The sequence below is a fragment of the Argiope bruennichi genome, chromosome 8 (assembly GCF_947563725.1).
Source record: "Argiope bruennichi chromosome 8, qqArgBrue1.1, whole genome shotgun sequence".
Classification (NCBI taxonomy): domain Eukaryota; kingdom Metazoa; phylum Arthropoda; class Arachnida; order Araneae; family Araneidae; genus Argiope; species Argiope bruennichi.
In genome coordinates, this window is record NC_079158.1 from 5,795,538 (window position 1) to 5,817,390 (window position 21,853).

At 27.0% G+C, this 21,853-nt stretch overlaps 1 protein-coding gene across 2 annotated transcripts in view; it reads left to right on the forward strand.

Moving 5' to 3' along the window:
- Positions 1-15,204: 15,204 nt before the first annotated feature.
- The window catches only part of LOC129980813 (V-type proton ATPase 116 kDa subunit a 1-like), a 33,375-nt gene continuing 26,726 nt past the window's right edge, over positions 15,205-21,853 (forward strand). Inside the window, exons 1-6 of one of the 2 annotated variants that reach the window (XM_056091202.1) lie at positions 15,205-15,429; positions 18,672-18,750; positions 18,945-19,042; positions 19,549-19,677; positions 20,526-20,540; positions 20,674-20,762. In XM_056091202.1, the coding sequence (XP_055947177.1) occupies positions 15,313-15,429; positions 18,672-18,750; positions 18,945-19,042; positions 19,549-19,677; positions 20,526-20,540; positions 20,674-20,762 (527 nt within the window). In that variant the 5' untranslated portion in view covers positions 15,205-15,312. The remainder of the gene's footprint in view (positions 15,430-18,671; positions 18,751-18,944; positions 19,043-19,548; positions 19,678-20,525; positions 20,541-20,673; positions 20,763-21,853) is intronic. The other variant, XM_056091203.1, reaches the window with a different exon arrangement.

Genomic DNA, 21,853 nt, shown 5'->3' on the forward strand with positions numbered 1-21,853 from the left:
TATACTTAACTAAATGACATGTATTTTCAAAACTTATATATATATATATATATATATATATATATAATTTCTTATATGTAGCATTCAATTTATCAAATTAACATCAATTATAAATGCTGATAACTGTCAATAAGAAAATTGGATTTTCAGTAGTTAGTAAAGGATTCACTTATTAAATAAATCTTTAAGAAATTTATTCACTTCCACCCAAATTTAGGATTATATCAATTGTTAATTTTAAGTTAGGAGTGATATTTTTTTGCAACAGGAGTTTGTTTACTCACATCAATTAAATTTAGATAAGATTTTGCATGTAAAATGTAATACAATATTCATGTACACATTTTAAAACTTTTTAAGCATATTTAGAATTTTCAGAAATGTCATCAAATGTCAATAAAGTAAATTAGAAATGCACACACTATTTTGTTTGATCGTCCTCATTTGTTTTTGATGGCAAATCGCTTTCCGATTTCCTTTCTTCGAAGGGTTTTTCTAAAAAAATTTTGGAACAACTTTGAGTTTCAATTTCCTATATTTAATAAATGAACACACACTGAATAAATTCTTCAAAATGATCGGGGCATATCACCGACTTCGAAGAAGGTGTAAAATCTTCTAATTCAAAGCTAATAACCCAAGTCAGGATTGTTGTAAGGAAACTAAAAAACATTTTATCATGGCAGTCACTCTTGTGTTTCGCATTAAAGCATGCATCCAACAGCACACCAGTATTTCATCTTTTAACATATAATAAGAGGAAAGAAAATGACTCAAAATTATAACTGCAAATATAAACAAAAAATCCGCTTCATACTTGGCGGAGAACGTTAATGGCAGACTCATCGACGAAAGCGTTGCGGATGAAAACTTGACATCAGCTAATTACATATTTAATTGTTTTTTATTATGTACAAGTTAAAATTTTTGAATGTTGATCCCAAAGAGATATTTCGCCCTATAAGCCCTCACCGCTTTGTTCGATAGGCGCCTGCTTCAGGCGCTTTGAGGCGGTAAAATGTGTTTAAAGGAGCACTCGCCGGGAAATACCTTTCGCCCCTTAAACTCATTTAACCGCCCAATGCTCCCTGTCGAATGGGGCGTTATCGTTCTGTCAGGGTTCATAGGGTTAAAGCAGATTATAAGTAAAACGGGTAATGCAAAATATCATATGTGCATATATATTGTAAATAAAGTATAAGCATGTAACTTAAACACATCAAATATTTTAATAAATTTAACCCTGAAGTTATGACTAAGATAGTTGTAAAAGGATTAAACTATAGAATTGTCTTAAAATAATTTTTTTTATGCAAAATAAAATTTCCTATGTATGAAGTCTACAATGGAATAAGAATTTCAGGAAAACAACTTTAATTTAAAAATTATCTTTACATAAGATTTTAAAGATGGGAACACATAGTAATATTAACTATTATTGAATAACTATTACTTAATTATTACATAATTTAAGCAAACAAAATTAATTTATAACTCAAGAACTACTGAAAAGTTTGGAATGGAATTTGACACTCACATATATATAAAGGCATATTAGGCCCAAAATTTTGAAAAATCTGTTTCCGTCATGGAAAAATTCCGTGATACTATGTTAATCAACTTAATTAATTACTTTTACGACCTATATAAGCCTGTTTTCTTGAGTAATTTTCATCGACATCAAAGTCATAAACATCAGAAAACTCATATTTTTATTTTCAAAGCCCTGTATGTGAGAGTAATAAAAAGCCGTATATGCATTTTTGGAGATAATTTTTCAAACGATTGAAACCAGAATTCGAACTATAACAAGAAGGGGGAAAAAAAAAATACAATTTTAGTAATAAAGAAATTTACCAAATTTAAATAGCTGCGACTTAACTTATTGCATTTATATGTATGTTAACGTAAAGACTGATAGTTAGTTTCCTGATGGTTCTAAATATGATACGTATCTATATTTTAGATGCTAAATCACATTTTATCCATCTAGCTTTTTATGGTTTGAAATTATTGTGTTCACCTGTACCTTTCAGTGAAATCAATTTCATTTCCAGTCAATTCTAAAAAGTAATACTTTTTTATTTATTCAGTCATTTTATTTGTTTTCAGGCATTTAGTGACTATACTAAATACATTTATTTTCGTAAATATTCATTGCTATTTATTTTAATTAGGAGAAAATTTCCAAAATAATAACTAATCAAGTTAAATACATTGTCATGCACTGAGTATTTGAATTAGAAGTATGAATATTCTTTAAATATTCTAAGCATTCCTCGTGACAATTCTTTAAAATACTCATGCTAGTTACATTCTCTCACATCTTCTTTCATTTTCGTAGCTCTATTTTTATAAAGTTGGTGGGAAAATGACGGAGGAGCTGTATTTTATATTACTTTATTTCTTAATAAACAAAGTTTTTCAACGCCTTCCAGTTTACTGACTGAAATTTTTTTAAACCGAAGATGAGAAAATTAAGAAAATCTCTGCAAATTTGCAATCTCTGCAAATTTTATCTTCATAACCTGTCAAATGGAAAATGAATTTTTTTTTCTGTGATATTTTATTGTAATTCGAGGAATTTTGTCGATCTTCACTCTATTATTCATATTAATCGAAATATTTTTTAAAGTCGCAATCTTAACTTTAAAAAAAAAATCGCAGCTAAACTTAACAGAAATGGTCCCCCTGAAACTTTTTCGTATACTCTCTAATAATGACGTTATCATCCCTCCTCCTACCACAGAAATGAACTTTAATAAAGATCGTATACATCACGAGTATTCAAATTTTTATTTTCAGAGCCCCGTAAATGAGAGTATGGTGCTTCTTAATATAGCTATGCAAACTGCGTATGTATTTTAGGAAAGGTTTCTTCTACCGATTGGACCCCGAATCCCAAATATAACAGAAAAACAGGATTGCAATTTTAGTAACAAAATTACCTACCAAATTTCATTTATTTTGAGTTAAGTTATCGCATTTAGATATTATTTAAAATATGATATGGAACTATATTTCAGGTGCTTTCTATAAAATCTTATTATCTAACTCTTTACGCTTTTTTACTTATCGTGTTCACCTGTACTCAAATAGCCGTACAGACTTCCTGAGTATGGATTTCGTTCAAAATTTGATAGAAATCTACAAATTTAGTATCAAAACCATGCACCAAATTTTTTTCATGCAGATGATAGTACATACAATTATAATTCTCGAATAAATAAAAAAAAAAAATTTCATTAAATTGAAAGCCATGATTTTGATCACTGTCTACGTTTCAAATCTTCGCGAGTTTGAAAACATGTTTTTAGAACATGATAACTGAAAAACTATTTGAGCTACATGTATGAAATTTGGTGCATGGATTTTATACTAAATTTGAAGATTTCATTAAAATTTTGAAAGAAAACTATTCTTAGGAAGTCTGTAAGGCTACTTGAGTACAGGTGAACGCGATAAGTAAAAAAGCGTAAAGAGTTAGATAATAAGGTTTTATATAAAGCACCTAAAATATAATTCCTTGTACATCACAAACATGAACAAAATCCTACGAAATCAGGTTTTAAACACTAGCAATAAACAAATAGCCAACATTAAAACAATAACAATAATAAAGTTTTTATTTACTTAATTCTTTTTCTTCTCATTAACGAAATAAAGAGTAAGGATTATAATCTTTAAAAAATTTGACTCGAGATTTTGACGAATCTCTCCGTTTTAAACCTCAATAAGTACAAAAGAAGAAAAACATTGCTATAATATAAAGTTTCTCTGTTTGTTTGCCTGTCCTGGAACGCGATAACTCAATAGCGCTTACAGCTCGACAAGTGAAATTTGGTTCATGGTATTTACATCAAATTTTTTTTCTACCAAATTTTGTTCGAAATCCATTTAGATATAGTCTATCTGTCCAGCTGTGCGAATGTAAATAACCATGATAAAAGGCTAGATGAATAAAATTTTGTACATAGATTTAACTTGTTATGTATAGATATCTATCACATTCAGAAATCAGTCAAGGAGTTTACCGTCTGTTGTTCCGTAAATTATGCTTTAATAAGGGCGAATTTTCACAAACATGTAAACATTATTTGCTCTATGAATTTGTGACTACAATTGTAGTTTTGTATCAAATTTTGTTTTCATTGTATTAGGGAAAAAATTCATCTAAAACACAAATTTGATTTTCGGTTTCTATTTACCTCATGCTTTGGAGCCAACCGTCGAAAATCATCCGAAAAATTCGGTAAAAGCACTAAATTTACGCCAAAGATTTATATTTCATAACCATTCTTTGCGAATATTATAATAAAGATACAAGCCTTTATCCAAGATCCGCAATTTTATGTGGGAATAGGGAAAGGGAAACGCCCTTATTAAAGCATAACGATGAAGTTTTGGGCTGATCACTCTAGCTAGCTTATTTAATTTCAAAATAAGATTTAATTTAAAAGAATGTTTTTTATTTGTCAAGGCCCTGTCTATATAGTTTACTAGTGTTTTTAAGTCCAATACTAAAATTATTTTGCAAAGTTTCCGTACTTTTACCTTTATTTTTAAATTACTTTTTACCCGATTATCTAAAAGACATTGTAATGTTTCCTTAGTAAATAAAAACCGCCCTCCACAAAAAAAGTCACAGATGTAAATGTCCTAATTTTGGGGTAATTCCGAAATACATTTTTTTATATTTCTGAAGCAAAAACTTGGTTTTTAAAAATTATTGGAAAAATAGAATATTTTGAAGTATTTATTTATTTGGAGAGTTTTAAAATATGTTGCAAGTTACACTTTCATAAGCTTACCTTCATTTTCTACGCTATTTCATAGCAAATATTGCAACAATCGGTAATTAATAAATGAAAATGTTTGATGTTTTTTAAAGAGTTATTTGAATACAAAACAAGTATTCAAATAATACATAGAATTATTAGTATAATCAAAAATATTAATTTATTATCATCGAAAGATATTGTTCTAAATTCATGGAGTTTGCTGAAATTTTTAATTTTAAAAGCTTTGTTTCTTGTCTATAAATAATTTAGTATATAAAGTTTTATCAAAGTAGATGTTAAAAATATTAGATATTTTTGATTAAAAATCGACGTTTGTTTTTTGACAATCCATGCCTTTTTTTTCATGTTTTATTCATTAATTTCTTTAAAGAAATTATACAGTCTACCATTCAATGAATTTTTTTTATTTTCATTAAATAGTTAAAATTCATTGACTATGAGTTATTTTATTGCTTGAATTAATCACTTGGTCATAAATTAAATTGGAAATAAACTGAGTATCAAAATTTCAATCTCGAATTAAATCATCGAAATCTTCTCCCCGGCGTGTAAAATTTCAATTTATTCTGATTTTCCAATTATTCTTTTTAAAAGAAAAAAGTCCTCATTAAATTCACAATAATATCAATCATCCATTTGGTTTAACTACTGTTAACTTCATCTCGTTCTTTGAGATTTTTTTTTCTTTTGTTAAAATAACAGTCTTGTCTACTTCAGGAGTAACCTTTTTTATATTTTTTATAAAGATATATACAAACCCACAATTCTTACGCATGCGCTGAAAAGAGGACAACTTCGTCACTTTTACTTATTATACGAACCCTCAAGCCTCTTCCAGGATGATTGACACGGTACATTTTGTCACCGGTCTGGGTAATTTTCGTACCGGGATTCGGCTTTGAAACCTTTAGTTTCCAGATATGAAACTCGATTTCCTTAAATATCCTCCATGTACTGACGAAGGCTGACGAAGATCTGATTTCTACTTCCTGTGAAAGTTAAGGTAGCTTTTTTTTTCACGCATTCCTTTCCAAAATAAGTTTCGTACTGATTTTAAAAGGGAGCGTATTTCAGTTGTATTAAATTTCTTTAGAAGGCTATAGTGACTTAATGGGAGTGTCAGATATTTGAAAATTCGTGACACCAAACTTATTTTTATAGAAGATTTTACAATTTATGTGGGCGTTTTCAAAGTTAAATCTACCGTCGAGTCAATGAAGAATCAAACATCTTAAGAAATTTGCAGAGTAGTGTACCATCTCAGACAGCAGTGAGGTTTCAACCAAGTAAGTGAAGTAGTGCTTCAGTTACTTTTAAACAAGACAAGTTTACGTATCAATAAAAATGATACAAAACAAAGTGAAAATTATAGTTATTTCAAAAACTGAGATTTGGGATTTAATTTAACATCTAAAGCAATGGAAATAAAAACATAAAATATTTTATTTTTTATGTTGTTCTCAAGCCATGACAATGAAAAAAAAATCAAATGCTAATTAACATCGTTAAATAAAATGCTGAGTAGATTTTCAATGCTGGAAATTGAATCTTCAACGTAAAAAACATTACACCAGAAAGGAAACAATTGCTTCAGATGTTTGAGATACTCTATCATGTGAATAGTTACGAATTTTGTTACGACTTTAGTTACGAATCTCGTCACTACAAAGTGTTAGCGCTGCTAAAGTTTTGAGTCTCTATATTGATATTATCTCTTTTTTATTTCACATTTGTTTTTGTTTGTGTATAAGAATTTTCTGTTATATCAATTACTTCTTTTCACATAAAATGCTATAAAATATAGCATTGATTATTTGTGCGAACTGAATTTTTATTTGATCGAAAAGATATTGACTATTATCTGATTGATGAGTTTAAGTAAATATTCTAATCCATATACTAGAATATTTTCTGAATGTTGTAATTAGTATTAATCATTTTCAGTTATTGATATTTAAACTTGTCTTATGGTCATTTTGATGATAAATGCATTAATAGAATCGAGTAAGAGTGTAGGAAGTTATCCATACTTATTACATTTCAGTGAAAGATATGTCAAATCTTATATCAGTATTTTCAATTTCCATTAAAAAGTGTTTCAGTATTGCTAATGAAGAAAGATAACTGATTCATAAATCAAATAAGGAAATAACCTAATAGAAAATGCAAATAATTATTAAAAAAATAAGAATAAAGAGATAATTAATAAGATTAATTTAAAGAGAGACAGTAGGCAGATAATTATGAAATGTTAAAATCATTATGTGAGCATTTTCTAACATGTTTTTTCTACATTTATGTATCTGGAAAATTAAATAATTATATAAAAATCATTGAAATTAAATAATGTAGTGAATTGTACCATAATTTTCATATTATCAGTAACATTTTATTTAAGTGTAGATTTATTTATTCATTTAAAGAATTAATGTTTCTCTGATTCATGATGGACTTTTTCTGAAAAATCCAGTTAGGCTTGAATATTATTAATAGTATTATGAGTATTTCTGTGTCTCTTAAGATTTGTATTTTGTAGACATATTAATAATCCATATTAGATTCTTGGTAAATATTACCTGGAATGTAGTTTAATATGATTCCCTATTAATGATAACTTAAATTTTGTTTAATATATCTTTTAAATAGAACATTATACAATTAAGCTATGCTTGGAACCATCTACATGTTCCTAGCTCTTTTTTACCTTTTCATTAATCAGTCATCAGAAAGCAAAACTTTTGTTACATATTTGTTTTTCCATCCCTCTGTACTTTTCCCTTTTTTCATCGGCCTCGCACATTGACCTTTTAAGAAAATTATTTAAGATGTTTCAAAATGAAATTCAGTAAATATTCTCAATTGTTTATGATTTTAAATTGATTTTTGAAACAATGGTTGCATATAGGCTAAAATATAGAAATAAGTATAGTATCAGGCTGTGTGACTGAATATTGTCTCATATTCATGAGTGTCACACTTTACACAGTTAAATTTAATATTGTCAAATGTTAATTATTCAGTTATATAATAATATTGTGTAATAAATATATGATATTTGTAGTTTCTGTTAATTTATTATTTTATTGGGCTATTAATGTAACTATTAAAAAGTTTAATAACTATCAAATACAAGTTTACAATAACTATCAAAAAGTTTATATTCTCTTTTTTTATTAATTGTTATAAGTGTTGATCTATTGTAAATAAGTAAAGTCTTTTCCTTTAAATTCCTTCAGACTTCTAAGCCTCCCTATTTTTTTTTTTTTTTAGATTATTATATATTTACTATTTTTCAAGATTGCTTCAAGTAATTTTTAAAAATTTAGAATTTGACAATTATTTGCAGTGTACTTCAGCATTGCACATAATTGGTTGCCTTTGACAACATTTGTCATTCATAAGCAGGCAGGCATCTATGGTGTCAAATAATAACTCTGATGATAAAATTATAATTGATTTTTACATTGATCTCCAGATAAACATTAGGAATTGGGAATGAAAAAGAAATTCTTGTAATTTTTCAAATTATTTTCTCCCCAGTTCCCAATTCTCCCCAGTTGTATCTAGAGTGTGGTAGATTTTTTGGCAGTAATGAATATTTTAATGAACACAAAAAAAATTGTACCAGTAACAAGAAACATGAATCGTATTTTTGTACAGAATGTAATAAAGCTTATGTTAATGTAAGCATTTTAATGTTGTGCATGACATTAAAAACACCGAAACATTCCTTCAATTCTAGGACAAGTTTTAAAATTTGGTTAGAATCTGAAATTATTGGTACTCATATTTATTTTAAAAAATCAGCTGGTAAAAAAATATTCGGTGAGAAAACATTCTATTATTATTCATGTCAATTTTTTCATCTGTCATATCATTCAAGGATTAATTCGAGAGCAGAATGAAATGGTAAATGTAAAAATAAAAAGGGGTAATTCCTTTCTGTATAAGTTGTCCCATTAAGATTTGCGTATATGAACAGAAGAATTTGATATTGGTTATATATTATTCCATTCATAACAATCAAGAGGGTTACAAGAACAGTAAATATCATCCCCTTAAGGAAAGTTCTTGTGATTTAATTATATCTTGCTTATTACTTTCCTTTCCTATTTCAAAAATTGTAAGTTTATTACTTGGTGATGTAGGATGTTGAGATAATAGAAATTTTTTTCCTAAAAAGGAAGCCTTCATATCTTGTAAAACTGTACAGAATTATTTAAGGCACTTGCACAGTTCAATTCAGCCAGCCAATGATACCATGTCTGTTTCTTGTATAGTAAAGGGATTAAGGAAAGAGCCATACAATCCTATTTTAATTTTTAAATTACTGAAGTCAAAAACAATTTAGGTCCCTGCACATTTAGATAATTTGCCAAATTATGAAAGTTCTTTTGCATTAGGTTTGCAGACTAAAGCACAAAAGGATTAGTTAAACATTCAGATAAAATTCTTTGTATTGATGCAACTGATGGCTCAAACTTTTATGACTTTTATCCTCTTTCTCTACATGTTCAGGATGAGTATGATCAAAGTTATCCAATTGCATATTTTATAACTAATGATTTAGATTACCATACCTTAATTGCTTTATTTTCAAGTTTACATTGTCGGATTTGTGATCTTAATGTAAATACTGTAATGACCGATGATGATGGTTATTCCTTTAAAGTATTTAATTCTGTATTTGGTCCAAATATAAAATATCTACTATTCCAATGGCACGATTTTTGTGCTTGGAAAAGGTAGTTAACTTCAAAAGTATGTGATTAGTTTCACCATCAAAAAATATTACACGAGTTATTAAAAATAACAAAGAAAGTGTCTGAAATAAATTTTGAAAATAAACTTTCAATGTTTATCAACTGCACATGCGATTTCCACATGGTAATACCAATACTAATAATTATTGCAAATCTTTTCACAATCAGTTAAAACAATATATCTTGAGCGTAAGTATAATAGGTAAATAGATGATCTTGTTTCAACTCTTTTGAAAATGAAAAGGGATCGATTTTTAAAATATTTTTGTAATGTTATTAATAATATTCCTATTCATTCCATGTTCACTGAAACTGTTAAAGAGAAACATGACAGGGCTGTAAAGATTCAGAATATAGATGTCATTGAATATGACAATCATTGGGAGGTTAAATCCAAATCTGTAAAAGGAAACATATATGTAATCAGAAAAATTGCAGATGCTTTTGTTTTATTGGATCATTGTAGCTTTAAATGTTCAGATATTAATTGTGTGGCATTGTGCAATCATTTGCATCATTGCTCTTGCGAAGACTGCAACTTGTGTAAGCACATACATAAAATTCATTTAATGTCTTCCAAACTTAATATGTATTCAATTGATGATTTTCATAAATTTGATGAAAATAGTTTTACAATTAATTCTGATATTTTAAGTGAAAAATTAAATCCCAACATGTTATCTACCGAGAAGTGCAGATCAAAGAAGGCAGAGTGCAAAAAGTTAGGTTCGGAAATATTAGAATTAATAGAAATTCCTCAGATTAAAGAAATCATGTTAAATAATGAAGTTAGTGTTTGAATAATTTAGTAGCTGGTATTCGTGGGGTTTTGAATCTTAAAAATAATTCGGCTTCTGTTACACCTAAATTATATATTGCACTTAATCAAAAAAATCATCCTCAGATTAATTTTTTAAAATCTTCTCGTAGATAAAAAAAAAAGGAACTGCTCGACCCATGAAAATTGCAATGAGAAGCAAAAATTAAATGAAGAACTTCATGATGAACCTAATAATCTTTTTGAGCAAGAGGCAGATTTAAAATCCTTTAATGTTAAAAATTCTGAATGTTTTAATCTTGATGTGTTTCATAGATTTAATAAGTTTAATGTCACAAATCCTATTGCTACAATATTTACTATTAATAATATTGATCTTTCATTTTATATGTTAAAATCTTTAGATCCATATGTTGCGGTCAAAGAAAAATATCTTAAATCAATATCATCAAATCTCAAAAAAGATCGGCTATACGATTCAGTTATTGATGCATTTAATTTTGTATTAACTAGAAGATTCACAAATTTCAAAGCTATAGAATCTTTACACTCTCTTTTGATTTTTAATCAAAAAAACATTCTTCAATTTCCTTGGATTTGAGAAATAGCAAATTTTGATTTTCTTATAATTCCTGTAAATTTAAATTTCCATTGGACTTTAATTATAGCTGATTTTAAAAATAAAATATTTGAATATTTTGACCCATTTTGTTATAAACCAGATAAGGATACCTCAAGATTAATAAACAGTTGGTGTACAGCAGTTAAATTATTCGCTCGATTCAAATAGATACTGGCAGATTGTTTTTCCACCTCATATAAAACAAATAGATGATTTTAATTGTAGTGTCTATATTAGTTATTATGTGTTTCAAAAATTAAACAATTTATCATTGACTGAAAATTTCGATATAGTTGCTTTTAGAGCATTAATGTTTGTACAAATCACTGCAAGCTTAAATTTTTAAAATGCTATTTTGTTTTGAATACACATTTTCAGCATTGTATGCTCACTACATTTTTTTAAGTAATTAAAAAAAATGGGAATTGGACTGTACACCATTAATATTTTAAACTTTAAATTAATAAAATCCCCAGTGGTTGGGCTTAGGTGATTGTCTAGACGTTTTCTGGCTTTCACGTAAGCTTGCAGTGAAAGCCAGACTTTAGGAAAATTCCTTGTTTATTTCAGTTTCAGTAACCATCAATTGTGAATTATCAGTGTTGCATTGATGTGAGAATGGAGAACCCAACTTCCTAGTAAGTATATGGAATTTAAATCTGTAATATAAATTAAAAGATTATGATGTGAATTCTAGATATTGAAGTGTGCGTTTTTTATGTGCTTGAAAGGTTAAAAAAAATTGTTAAGTATTCATGTTGCTGCTTGCATCACTGAAAATCCCATTTTATTTATTTTGTCTTCTAATAAAGGAATAACATTCCCAATGGTTGGGTTTAAGTGATTGTCTAGATATTTTCTGGCTTTCTCTTAAGCTTTTAACTTCTAGGAAAGTTCCTTTTAAGTATTTTAGATTCAGCTGAAATAATCAATTCTGCATTGAAATTGGAATGGAGAACTAATTTTCATGAATGTTCAAGAACCGTTTTAAATGTGGGAAGCTTTATTTAATGTAAGCTGAAATGTACTGTAATGTTTGTTTGACACCTGTCACGTGAGCATGAATTGACCTCATTTGATAGACGTTGCGATTGAGACGCTAGTATTAAAAACATAAATATCTAAATGATCCATCTTTTAAATTTTGAGATATTGTAATTTTGCTTTTTTTATTTGTCTGTGCAAGTTTGTGATTTGAACTCGCAACCTTAGGGTTCATAGCCGAGTAACAAAGCCACTAGACAAAAGTGTACACTCTTTCTCCGGAAGTTGTTATCTGGCTTACGATGTTACCACCACATGTCTTTTAAATTGCACAAATATTAAGCAGAATCCTTCTTTAGCCTTCTACAATGAAAAAAATTCATACATATGTATATAATATTTGATAAAACAATGAAAATGGTATGATTTCCAGGATATATATATTGTTGGAAATTACGCAAATAAATATTTTTAAAATATACTTTATTTTTATGCAATACTATTTTCGGAAGTTATCGCGGAAAAAAATGTCAAAATTTAGCTTAATTTGTAATGAATCAAAATTCTAATAAAAATTTCAAAATAAATAAAATCGCTCTAAATTTCACATTCTCGCCATTCAAAGAATATACGTCCAAATTCGGTAAACGGAAGTCAAAGGGTCTGACCTATACAGCCGACACCTAAAGTATGCCTTAATTTTAGATGTTGATAGAGCAAGCTCTTGTGGATATTGCATTTTCCGCGAACCGAACCCGCGACGTTAGGGTTCGTAGCCGCGTAACATAACCACTAGACAAAAGTGATCGCCCTTGTCTGGAGGCTGTTAACTGGCTTATGAAGCTATCGCCACACTCTCGCACACAGACAGACAGATTGTCTCACACATTCATCTTTATTTTTAGTATAAGTAATATGTTGAATATTTATTTCATTTAGATTTCAATTAATAAAATTTTTATTTAGATTTTTGTAATCAATAATAGAATTATTGAAATAGTGTCATTACCTGTTTCTTCTTCTTTTTTCACTTTCTTGTATAAGAAAAAGACAAAGAGAGAATATTATAATCGTCAAAAATTTTTAACTCGAACTTTCCGGGTTTCAGATAACTTTGAGTCCGAAAAAAGGCATTTTTTAAACTATGTTTGTCTGCGAGCACTAAAAATTAAAACAAAATTTTATATATGGGATTTTACATTCAAATTTGTAGATTTCTGTCGAATTTGGATGGAAATTTATTCAGTGGAAGACTGTCTCTCCGAAAACAAATTTTCCAAACAAAGACATAGCTTGATAAAATTTGTTACATAGGCTTAGAATCTAAAATATAAATTCGATTCATATTTGAAGCCAAATCAGTCAGATCGTCCGTCGGTTTACATTTGGGCATGCCGAAAAGTTAAAAAAATTTAACATCTTAGATAAATGAAATTTTGTTTAAAGTTTGTCAGAAAGTTGTCAAATCTGCCAAAAAATTGACCATCTGTCGATTTACAGGATGTAATGCGATAGTTTAAATAAAAGAAATTTGGCATATGATCTTTTGCCAACCAATTATAATTCCGTTTCAAATTTTGATAGATCCAATCAGTCGGAAAATAAACGTGCAAAAACATATTCAATTTTCTGAATTCATTTCAATTCAATTTATCCAACATTTTCAATTATTTCTTTTCTTTTAAGAAGTTATAAAACTGAAATCCCTGATATTTTTTAATAATTGTTTGTGCAAATTGATACGCTGTATAGGAATAAGGCATATTAATATTATAAAAATTTGCTCACAAATATGAAATGAAAGAAAAAATTAAAATCAAAAGAAATTCAGTCACAATGCACTGTTGAAAAATAAAAAGTAATGAGAAAAAGTAGGTTTAAAGAGAGGGAGGGGAGTGACTTCTAATCAGGGTTGCCGAAAGAAGGTTCAATCATACACGGATATTTCTTACCAATTCATTCGTGCCAGATGCTATGTAAAGTCCCATCCAACATTCTACAATATTCAGCGTCTAATATAGGCCATTTTTTTGCGTATTAACAAGATATTTTCCTGCGGGGATCATTTCTTCTTTACACCTTTCTTTCGGTGGTGTTGGGTCAGGCCACTTACAGTTCATAACGGGTAATTGCTCCTTTGTGGTTTGGGGTTGATAGAAATCTATGAAACTTTTTTATTTCTTTTTCACTTACAATATATTTGCCAATTGCAAACTTTTGGAAATAGACTCATTTCTTCGATGACTTGTTGGTACATTAATCTGATTAATTTTATAATATCTTTTAAACACTATGAATGCAATGAATTTTAATTTTAAATACGAGAGATAAAAATATCAATACTGATAAAAATTCAAATTAATTTCTTTGAAATCTTAATATTTCATTTGAATTTGTATGCAGGCATGCCAAAGACAGAATGTCAACTTCAGGGAAACCATTCTCCCATATCCCTAATTGAATTCATAAAAGAAGAGGGAGAAATCTCTGAATGGATTGAAAAGCGAATGGACTGGTTATTCCGAGAATTACAGAATTATTCGAAACCGAATATCCCTATAATTGAGGCTATTCAAATGAAACTGTTTTTAAAGCTTCCCAATATCAGTATCCCATAAATATAGTTTCAGTTACCTTTGAAATCATCTATTGGCATCCATGGACTGGTGCCATCTATTGAGAAAATAAAGAGCTAAATTGGAAAATTTTAAAAAATTACATTTTTAAAAATTTTATTTTTAAAACTTTTTTTTCAATAAATAATTAAATAAATGTTTTTTGAAAAGCATTAAAATTAAAAATTAAGTTTAAACAGATAAATTAAAACAACCACACTTTACTTAAATTAATAAATTTATTAGTTACAGTTAAAACATTTTATTATTAATAATAAATAATAGTTTTTGATTAAAAATGTGACTGAAATAAAGTTGTTAGAAAAAATATTTAAAACTAGCAATAGCATAATTGTTGTTTTTTCAAAAAATCATGGATTACGCATCTCTAAAAGCAGATGTCATCTATAAGTAATAATCACAAATATATTTATTAAAAATTGTGTTTTACACATTCTTATTTCGAAATACTTTCGGAAGGAAAAATCTTCACTTTGAAAATTGAAAGTATAATATTTGAAATCCATTTCTGGATTCTCCTTTTTATATCGTAATTTTTCTCACTTTGCCATTTGAGTGGCTTCATAGCACATGAATTCTGTAGATGTACAACAATAGATGGCAATAAATCTTTGTTTATCATATGATCCTGTGATTTCGGATCTTAAAAATCTGGGAGGATTCTGATGGTCTCTTGAGAATTGCTAGCTGGATTAGAAGGTTTTCTTTAAAAAAAAAAAGCCTAAAAATGGGCTCTTTATTTCGGAGTGAATCTATGGCTTTATGCCAATTATTTCTTCAAAATGAATCTGCATATAGTGCTGTGTCGAATTTAGGTGAACTAGGATTAGTTCAGTTTCGAGATGTAAGTAAAGTTCTGCTGAAGGACATCTATAAAATAAATTTGTTATAATTTTGTGCTGTAATTCTTGTGTATTAATTTTTTCACTTTTGCAGCTTATGGAAATTAAGATATTTATATTCTATTCGAAAAATTGACGTTTCTTTAAAAATATTGCTTTAAAAATCGGATACGTAAACTTAAATTCATTGATATAATGATTTAATATTTGAAACTAATTTGTTCTACTGCAATTAAATTAAGTGCAAACACTAAGGATGGAAACTTTCAACTATAAATGCTTTTAGTATTTTTAAAGAGAATTTGAATTATTTATATTATTTAAAGCTTCTTAAAAATTCTTATATACTGTAATTTTATTATTAATAATTAATGTTTAAAATATGTTCTATTCATTCATGCAAATTTCTTTGTAGAAAACATGTTTTTTAATTTGATTGTGAAACTAACATACAATAGAGAGAATACTTATAGCATAGTGAAAATTAGTTATTAGCTAATTTTAAATAGATATAAACAAAAGAATTAATAACTTTTGGAAACATTCGAATGGAAATTAAAAAAGGTTTGTGCTAAACAAATCAAGAAAGGTTGATAGAAAATGACATATACTAATTCTTCATTAATTAACTTCATGTAATTGTTATATTTTTTTATATAAGAAGAATGTTCTTCAATTTTTTTATATAAGATGAATGCTCCGATTTTTGCAATTTAACCATAATTAAAACTAAAAGTATTGAATCCATTTTAAAATACGTCTCATGAGTTAAAATCTAAGAACAGTTCATAACAAGTCTTTTACACTCCTTGTTGAAAAATCTGTTTGCTTCCAAATGTATTTTTTTTAATGCTCCCATCTTTTTTTTTTTCTTTCCAAAATTTGCTAAAAATATTTGCTATTCTCAATATAATACTAGGTATCCCATATAATGTTTTAGAAACTTCAGGCAGTATTAAGATTGCATATATATTTTAGACTTTATGCAAGTATTCTGGATACTAGTGATAGGATATAAATTGCCAAAATTAATAATTCTGGCAGTTTATTCCTCTTCTGTCCTATTTTGCATTTTATTAAAAAAAAATCTTCTGACCCTCAACTTTGCATATTTTTTTTGTATGTATTTAAAGTGAAGCAAGAAACATGTTTTTATTTAATGCAAATTTTGAATTTTTATTTCCAACCTCTTAAAAGCTTTTAAAACCATCAACTCTAATTCATGATAGCTAATCTAAAGGTTTTGTGTAACAATATTTTTAGTCTCGCCATTTGGAGTATAAATATAACAATTGCTTGAAGTTCTGATAATAGAATATTAAACATATATTTGGTGATATGAGAAACATAAAGTTTTTAAGTTGATATTGGCAACTTTAAGGCATGAACAAATTTAAGAGAAAACAACATCCTCTGTAAGTCCTTTGGCCTCAGATAATCCATTGTGTAATACTTCATTAAATAAAGCATGTAGAAATATTAATATCAACTGCTTCTAAAGTAATTAGAAAATAAAGATAATGCTTAAATACATAATTTTCATGGAGCAAGATGCAACATGTACTCAAAAGAAACTGGTATGCTTGAAAATAACCATGCTTTTTTTGTTTCTTCTTGTCTTTTGAAATATTTTTTTATGTCTTTTGAAACAGATTTTATGCTCTAACTTCACCTTCATATTATTTTAGGTGTCATGATATTCAATATTTTAAATCCTTTTTCAAATTCCAATATTTCTTTTTTTAGCTCTAATGATTTATAGAGGAAAAAAATGTTTGAATTCTATACAGTACAAAATTAAAATGAGGTTAAGAATGTAAAATTAAAGAAAATGCCCATTAAGATGTTTTAAAAAGTATTATTACCAAACCACTGCAGTAAAATGTATAATAATTCAATGAAAATTAAAAATATATATTAAATGAAATAAACTAATTCAAAGAGCCCAAATTAAAGAAGCAAATAAAAAAAAAAGTATAAAAGCAATGCTTGAAAAGACATATGATATGCAATTAGAAGTATTCAAAGTTTGAAATAAACGAGACATAAATTCGAAGTTTGAAATTGCTAAAATATGAGACAAAATTTAGTCAAACAGTAAACAAGATTGCAACAGTTTTAAAAAACAGTATTTAAAGGCGCATATTAAAAAATACTTATACTACTAGAAAAATTAAAAAGAAAAATATTTTGCCCCCCCCCCCCCAAAAAAAAATTAAACATTGGCAAAAGCACGCAAGTTATAGATACAGTTAAACAATAAAATGGGGTAATGTTTCAAATAAAGAAAAATTTTTTACAAATAGTGTTTAAATTAATTTTGAAAAAAAAAATGATTAAATTTTGGAGTAATTATTCAGAAATATGCCATTATAAAGTTATTTTTTTAAAAAAATTAAGATGGTATAGAAAAAGTATTTCTGGGATATGTTTCTAAATTTATAATTGAAAAAATATAAAAAATATTTTATCCCGATTTCCCTTTCTTTTGGGTTGTACCTTTTTAATACCATGTCTATTTTTTTCTGGGGGCTAAAAAACATTTGTGGAAATTTTATTTATATCCTTCAAAAGATGTGAAATTGTATAACATTCAAATAAACAGGCATTCTTTATTCATATGCATATTTAGCATAATTTTGGTAGATAGGTGGACAAGAACACACTTCTGGAATGTAATTTTGATATATTTTAAAACCAGAAAATAATTTGTACACAGGAACAAAGGCAGAATGTGTTCCTTTGCACTAGATGACAAGAGCAAAGTGATTGAAAGTTTTCCCTTTAATAATTCTATTAAGAGATTTTAATAGGGATTTCTTTGACACATGCCAACTTAGGAAAGATAATTTTAGGAATCTTGGAAAGGAATGTATAGATGTTAGAGATTTTTATCCTTTTGCTTATGGAATGAAAAACAACAGAGTCTGCAATTTTTAGAGCACATATTGGAAATAAATAATAATAAAAAAAAAGGTGGGATTTTGATCAGGAAATAAAAGAAAATTTTAGAATGAAATAATATGGGTTAATTTACAATAAAAATTGGGAATTAAGTTAAGATTTAAATTGAATTAAGAAGTATCATTACACATATATATATATTGCTTATTAGATAGATCAAAATATGTTTTATTACTGAATTTACATTTGATTTATGTAAATAAAAATTTTGATCTTTACATTTTGTGTTGTAATATTTTGATTGAATACATTTATAAACAATGTACTCGATTGATTCCAGACGAATGCCTCTGTAAGTGCCTTCCAAAGACGATTTGTTAATCAAGTCCGAAGATGTGAAGAAATGGAAAGAAAATTAAGTGAGTTTTGCTATATAATCTATTAAACATTTTCTTAATTTTTATGAGCGTCTGAAGAAATCCTATTCTGACATGTTTTTACGTAATTTTTCTCCCTACACATTTATGTGATAATGAAACAGAAATCTCGTTTCATTTTTTAAAATTTGAATTGTCATTTTATGCACATTAATGTTTTTTAATCAATATTTTAGCCTATGTTGAGAGTGAAATTATTAAAGATGAAATTCCAGTGCAAGATCTTGAACAGAATCCAACAGCACCCCAGCCTAAGGAATTAATTGATTTAGAGGTTTGTATGCTTTAAGGTAGTTAAATTAAGATCTAAATGTCCTAGTTTATTTAATTTTTTAATTAACAATTAATGGCTTGCATGAGTAATTCATCATTTTAAAGAAATAAAAAAAGCAATTGAATCCTGAAAAAAAAAAATTAGAAAATTTTATGTTCAATGAATAAAGTTCTTAAATATATATAGTTCATGCTTAAAGTTATAATTTGTTGATGTATTTGTAATTCTGTCTTATTCCCTAAATAAAATATACTTTTTATTTATAGAAACAGACTGCTTTATAATTTTTTGCAATTTTCATATTAAAATGACTAAGTTGGTCATGTTTTTATCTGTGAAAGGGAGTATATTTTAATGAATGAAATTTATAACAAAAAAAATTATCAAAACACATGGTATAGTTTTCAGTTAATTTCGCTGATGTAGTGATTTATAATTGAAACATATCATACATACTGATATTTTTATAGTAAAATTATTTATTTTTACCTTGTATTTGTTTGCAGTCTACCTTTGAAAAGCTTGAAACTGAATTGAGAGAAGTAAATTCTAATTCTGATGCTTTAAAAAAAACTTACTTTGAATTGACTGAACTGAAGAATGTTTTGATTCAAGCTCACACATTTTTTGCTGATGTGAGTATTCTTTAATTTTGCTCTTATGTTTTGCTTGGAATTTTCATTTTATATACTTGAATTAAAAAAAAAAAGTTAATTTTTTTTTTTTTGCTTAAATTATGTTAAGAGGCTAAAAGCTTTATAATAATGTATTTTAAAAATCATATTTAAGCATAAATAGCCATTTTTTCTTAATATATTTATAATTTTTAAAACGGAAAAGGTAATGTATAGTGCAAAAGGATGACCAAACTGAACAAAAGATTATAAGAGCATAAAAATTTTGAAATTCAAAAAATAAATAAAAAAATAAAAATTAAAACTTTTAAAATATGAAGGAAAAACAAATTGAATGTTTATATTAAATGATACAAATCTTTAAAGTGCTTATTTTTCTATTTAAATCACCGTCTATTAAACAAAGCTACATTGTCTTCTATTGCCTTTTATTCCTTAATTATTTCTTTATATAGACATGAAAAATGAATTGTAACTTATTTTAACAGATTATTACTTCATCCATGCTTTTCTTTTATTGAATCTGCCTAAATTATTGACTAGCTTTTAAATCAAAATTATGTATGTTGAAACAAATTTTGTACTTAAGTAATGTAAACTAAGAATTCTTGGGAATTGTCCTCAAATTAATGTGAAAGGTTACCATTTTCCCTTGAAAACCCATCTATATTAACTAATTTATTTAATTTTTATGTATTACCAAATGAGTTTTGTAGAAAATTGGGACTAAATGTTTAGGCTCTTTAAATTCTAATTTTCTTAATACATTATACTGTGTTTCTTATATATTATTTTGTAACTTTTTTTTTGCATGTTCCATAGTAATTTTATAAATAATGATCTTACAGAATTATAAACCAGTGGTATGTATGTATTTCAATTTTATTTATGACATTTGTTATAGAAAATATTTTCTTTAATTTTAAAACTAATTTAGCATTGATCATAATATTAAGACATTAATATTTTTAACTGTCACATATTTTATTCTTATAGCAAGAAACTCATCCTCATCATCAAGTAGATGCAATGGATCATACAAATTTAGTTGCAAATGAAGTTTCTGCAACACCAGCCCAGCATGGGTAAATTTTTGATTTCTAAGGCTTAAATATTAAAATTCAGTCATTTCATGTCAAAAGAATGTTTTTGAATATAATCTGTGTACATATATATATATATAAATGTTTTCTAACATAATTATTGTAATCTTAATTTTATTAGTCAATAAAAAGTTATTATTTACTTTAAGGTTCACTACTACTTACCTGAAACTACACAAACTTGTATATGTTATGGGTGATAGAAATCAGTTTTAATGTGAATAAGCAAAAGATATGAGGAAAAAAAGTTAAAGTGCTAATATTTACTGTGAATAAAATTGTCAAATAATTCATTTAAGGGTAATGTTTCAGTTTACTGTATATGAACTAATGGTTAACCTTTTCATACCACAATGATTCCCTCTGCCTTTTATTTAGTTGGATATAAGCCACGTAATTTTGTGCATTGTTTTATGTGCTGCTTACAGCCTGGCAAAAATCATTTGATTTTACTAGAGAGAAAATATCACAACTGAGATTTTTTTAAATTTTTTATTTACAATATTGAATTTGAGCAAAATTTTATAAAGACTTAACTTGGTTGATATTGCACAATATTCAAAAAATAAAAAGTACTTGACTCATTCTAGCTGAAAAGGGGAAAATTTTATTCAAACAAAATTCCTAAACTCTATGATATCACTGATGGCATACAAAAAAAAAAAAAAAAAAAAAAAAAAAAAAACTATTGTTAAATATTTTACATTTTATATAAGAAAATGAATGTATTGAAAAGAAAATGCTTGAAATGATTAAATTTTATTATTTTACTGAACAGGTCCAGGTGTATTTGGTCATATCACACGAAAATATTCAACTAATTCTGCTATCCGATAGCAGAATTAGCTGAATATTTCATAGCTGGTACAAGTTTTTTTTTAATGTTCTTAATTATTTAGTTGCTATTTTATGCTTGGGTAATTTACAGGGTGACTACTGGTATGAAATCAAGCATAGTAATTATATCTTGAATTCAGCTGATGAGCTACATAAAAATTTTGCTTCGCCAAAGTTATCTCATCTTATCAATTTTATTCCAAATACTGATGATTTACCATTTATCTAAAGTAAGA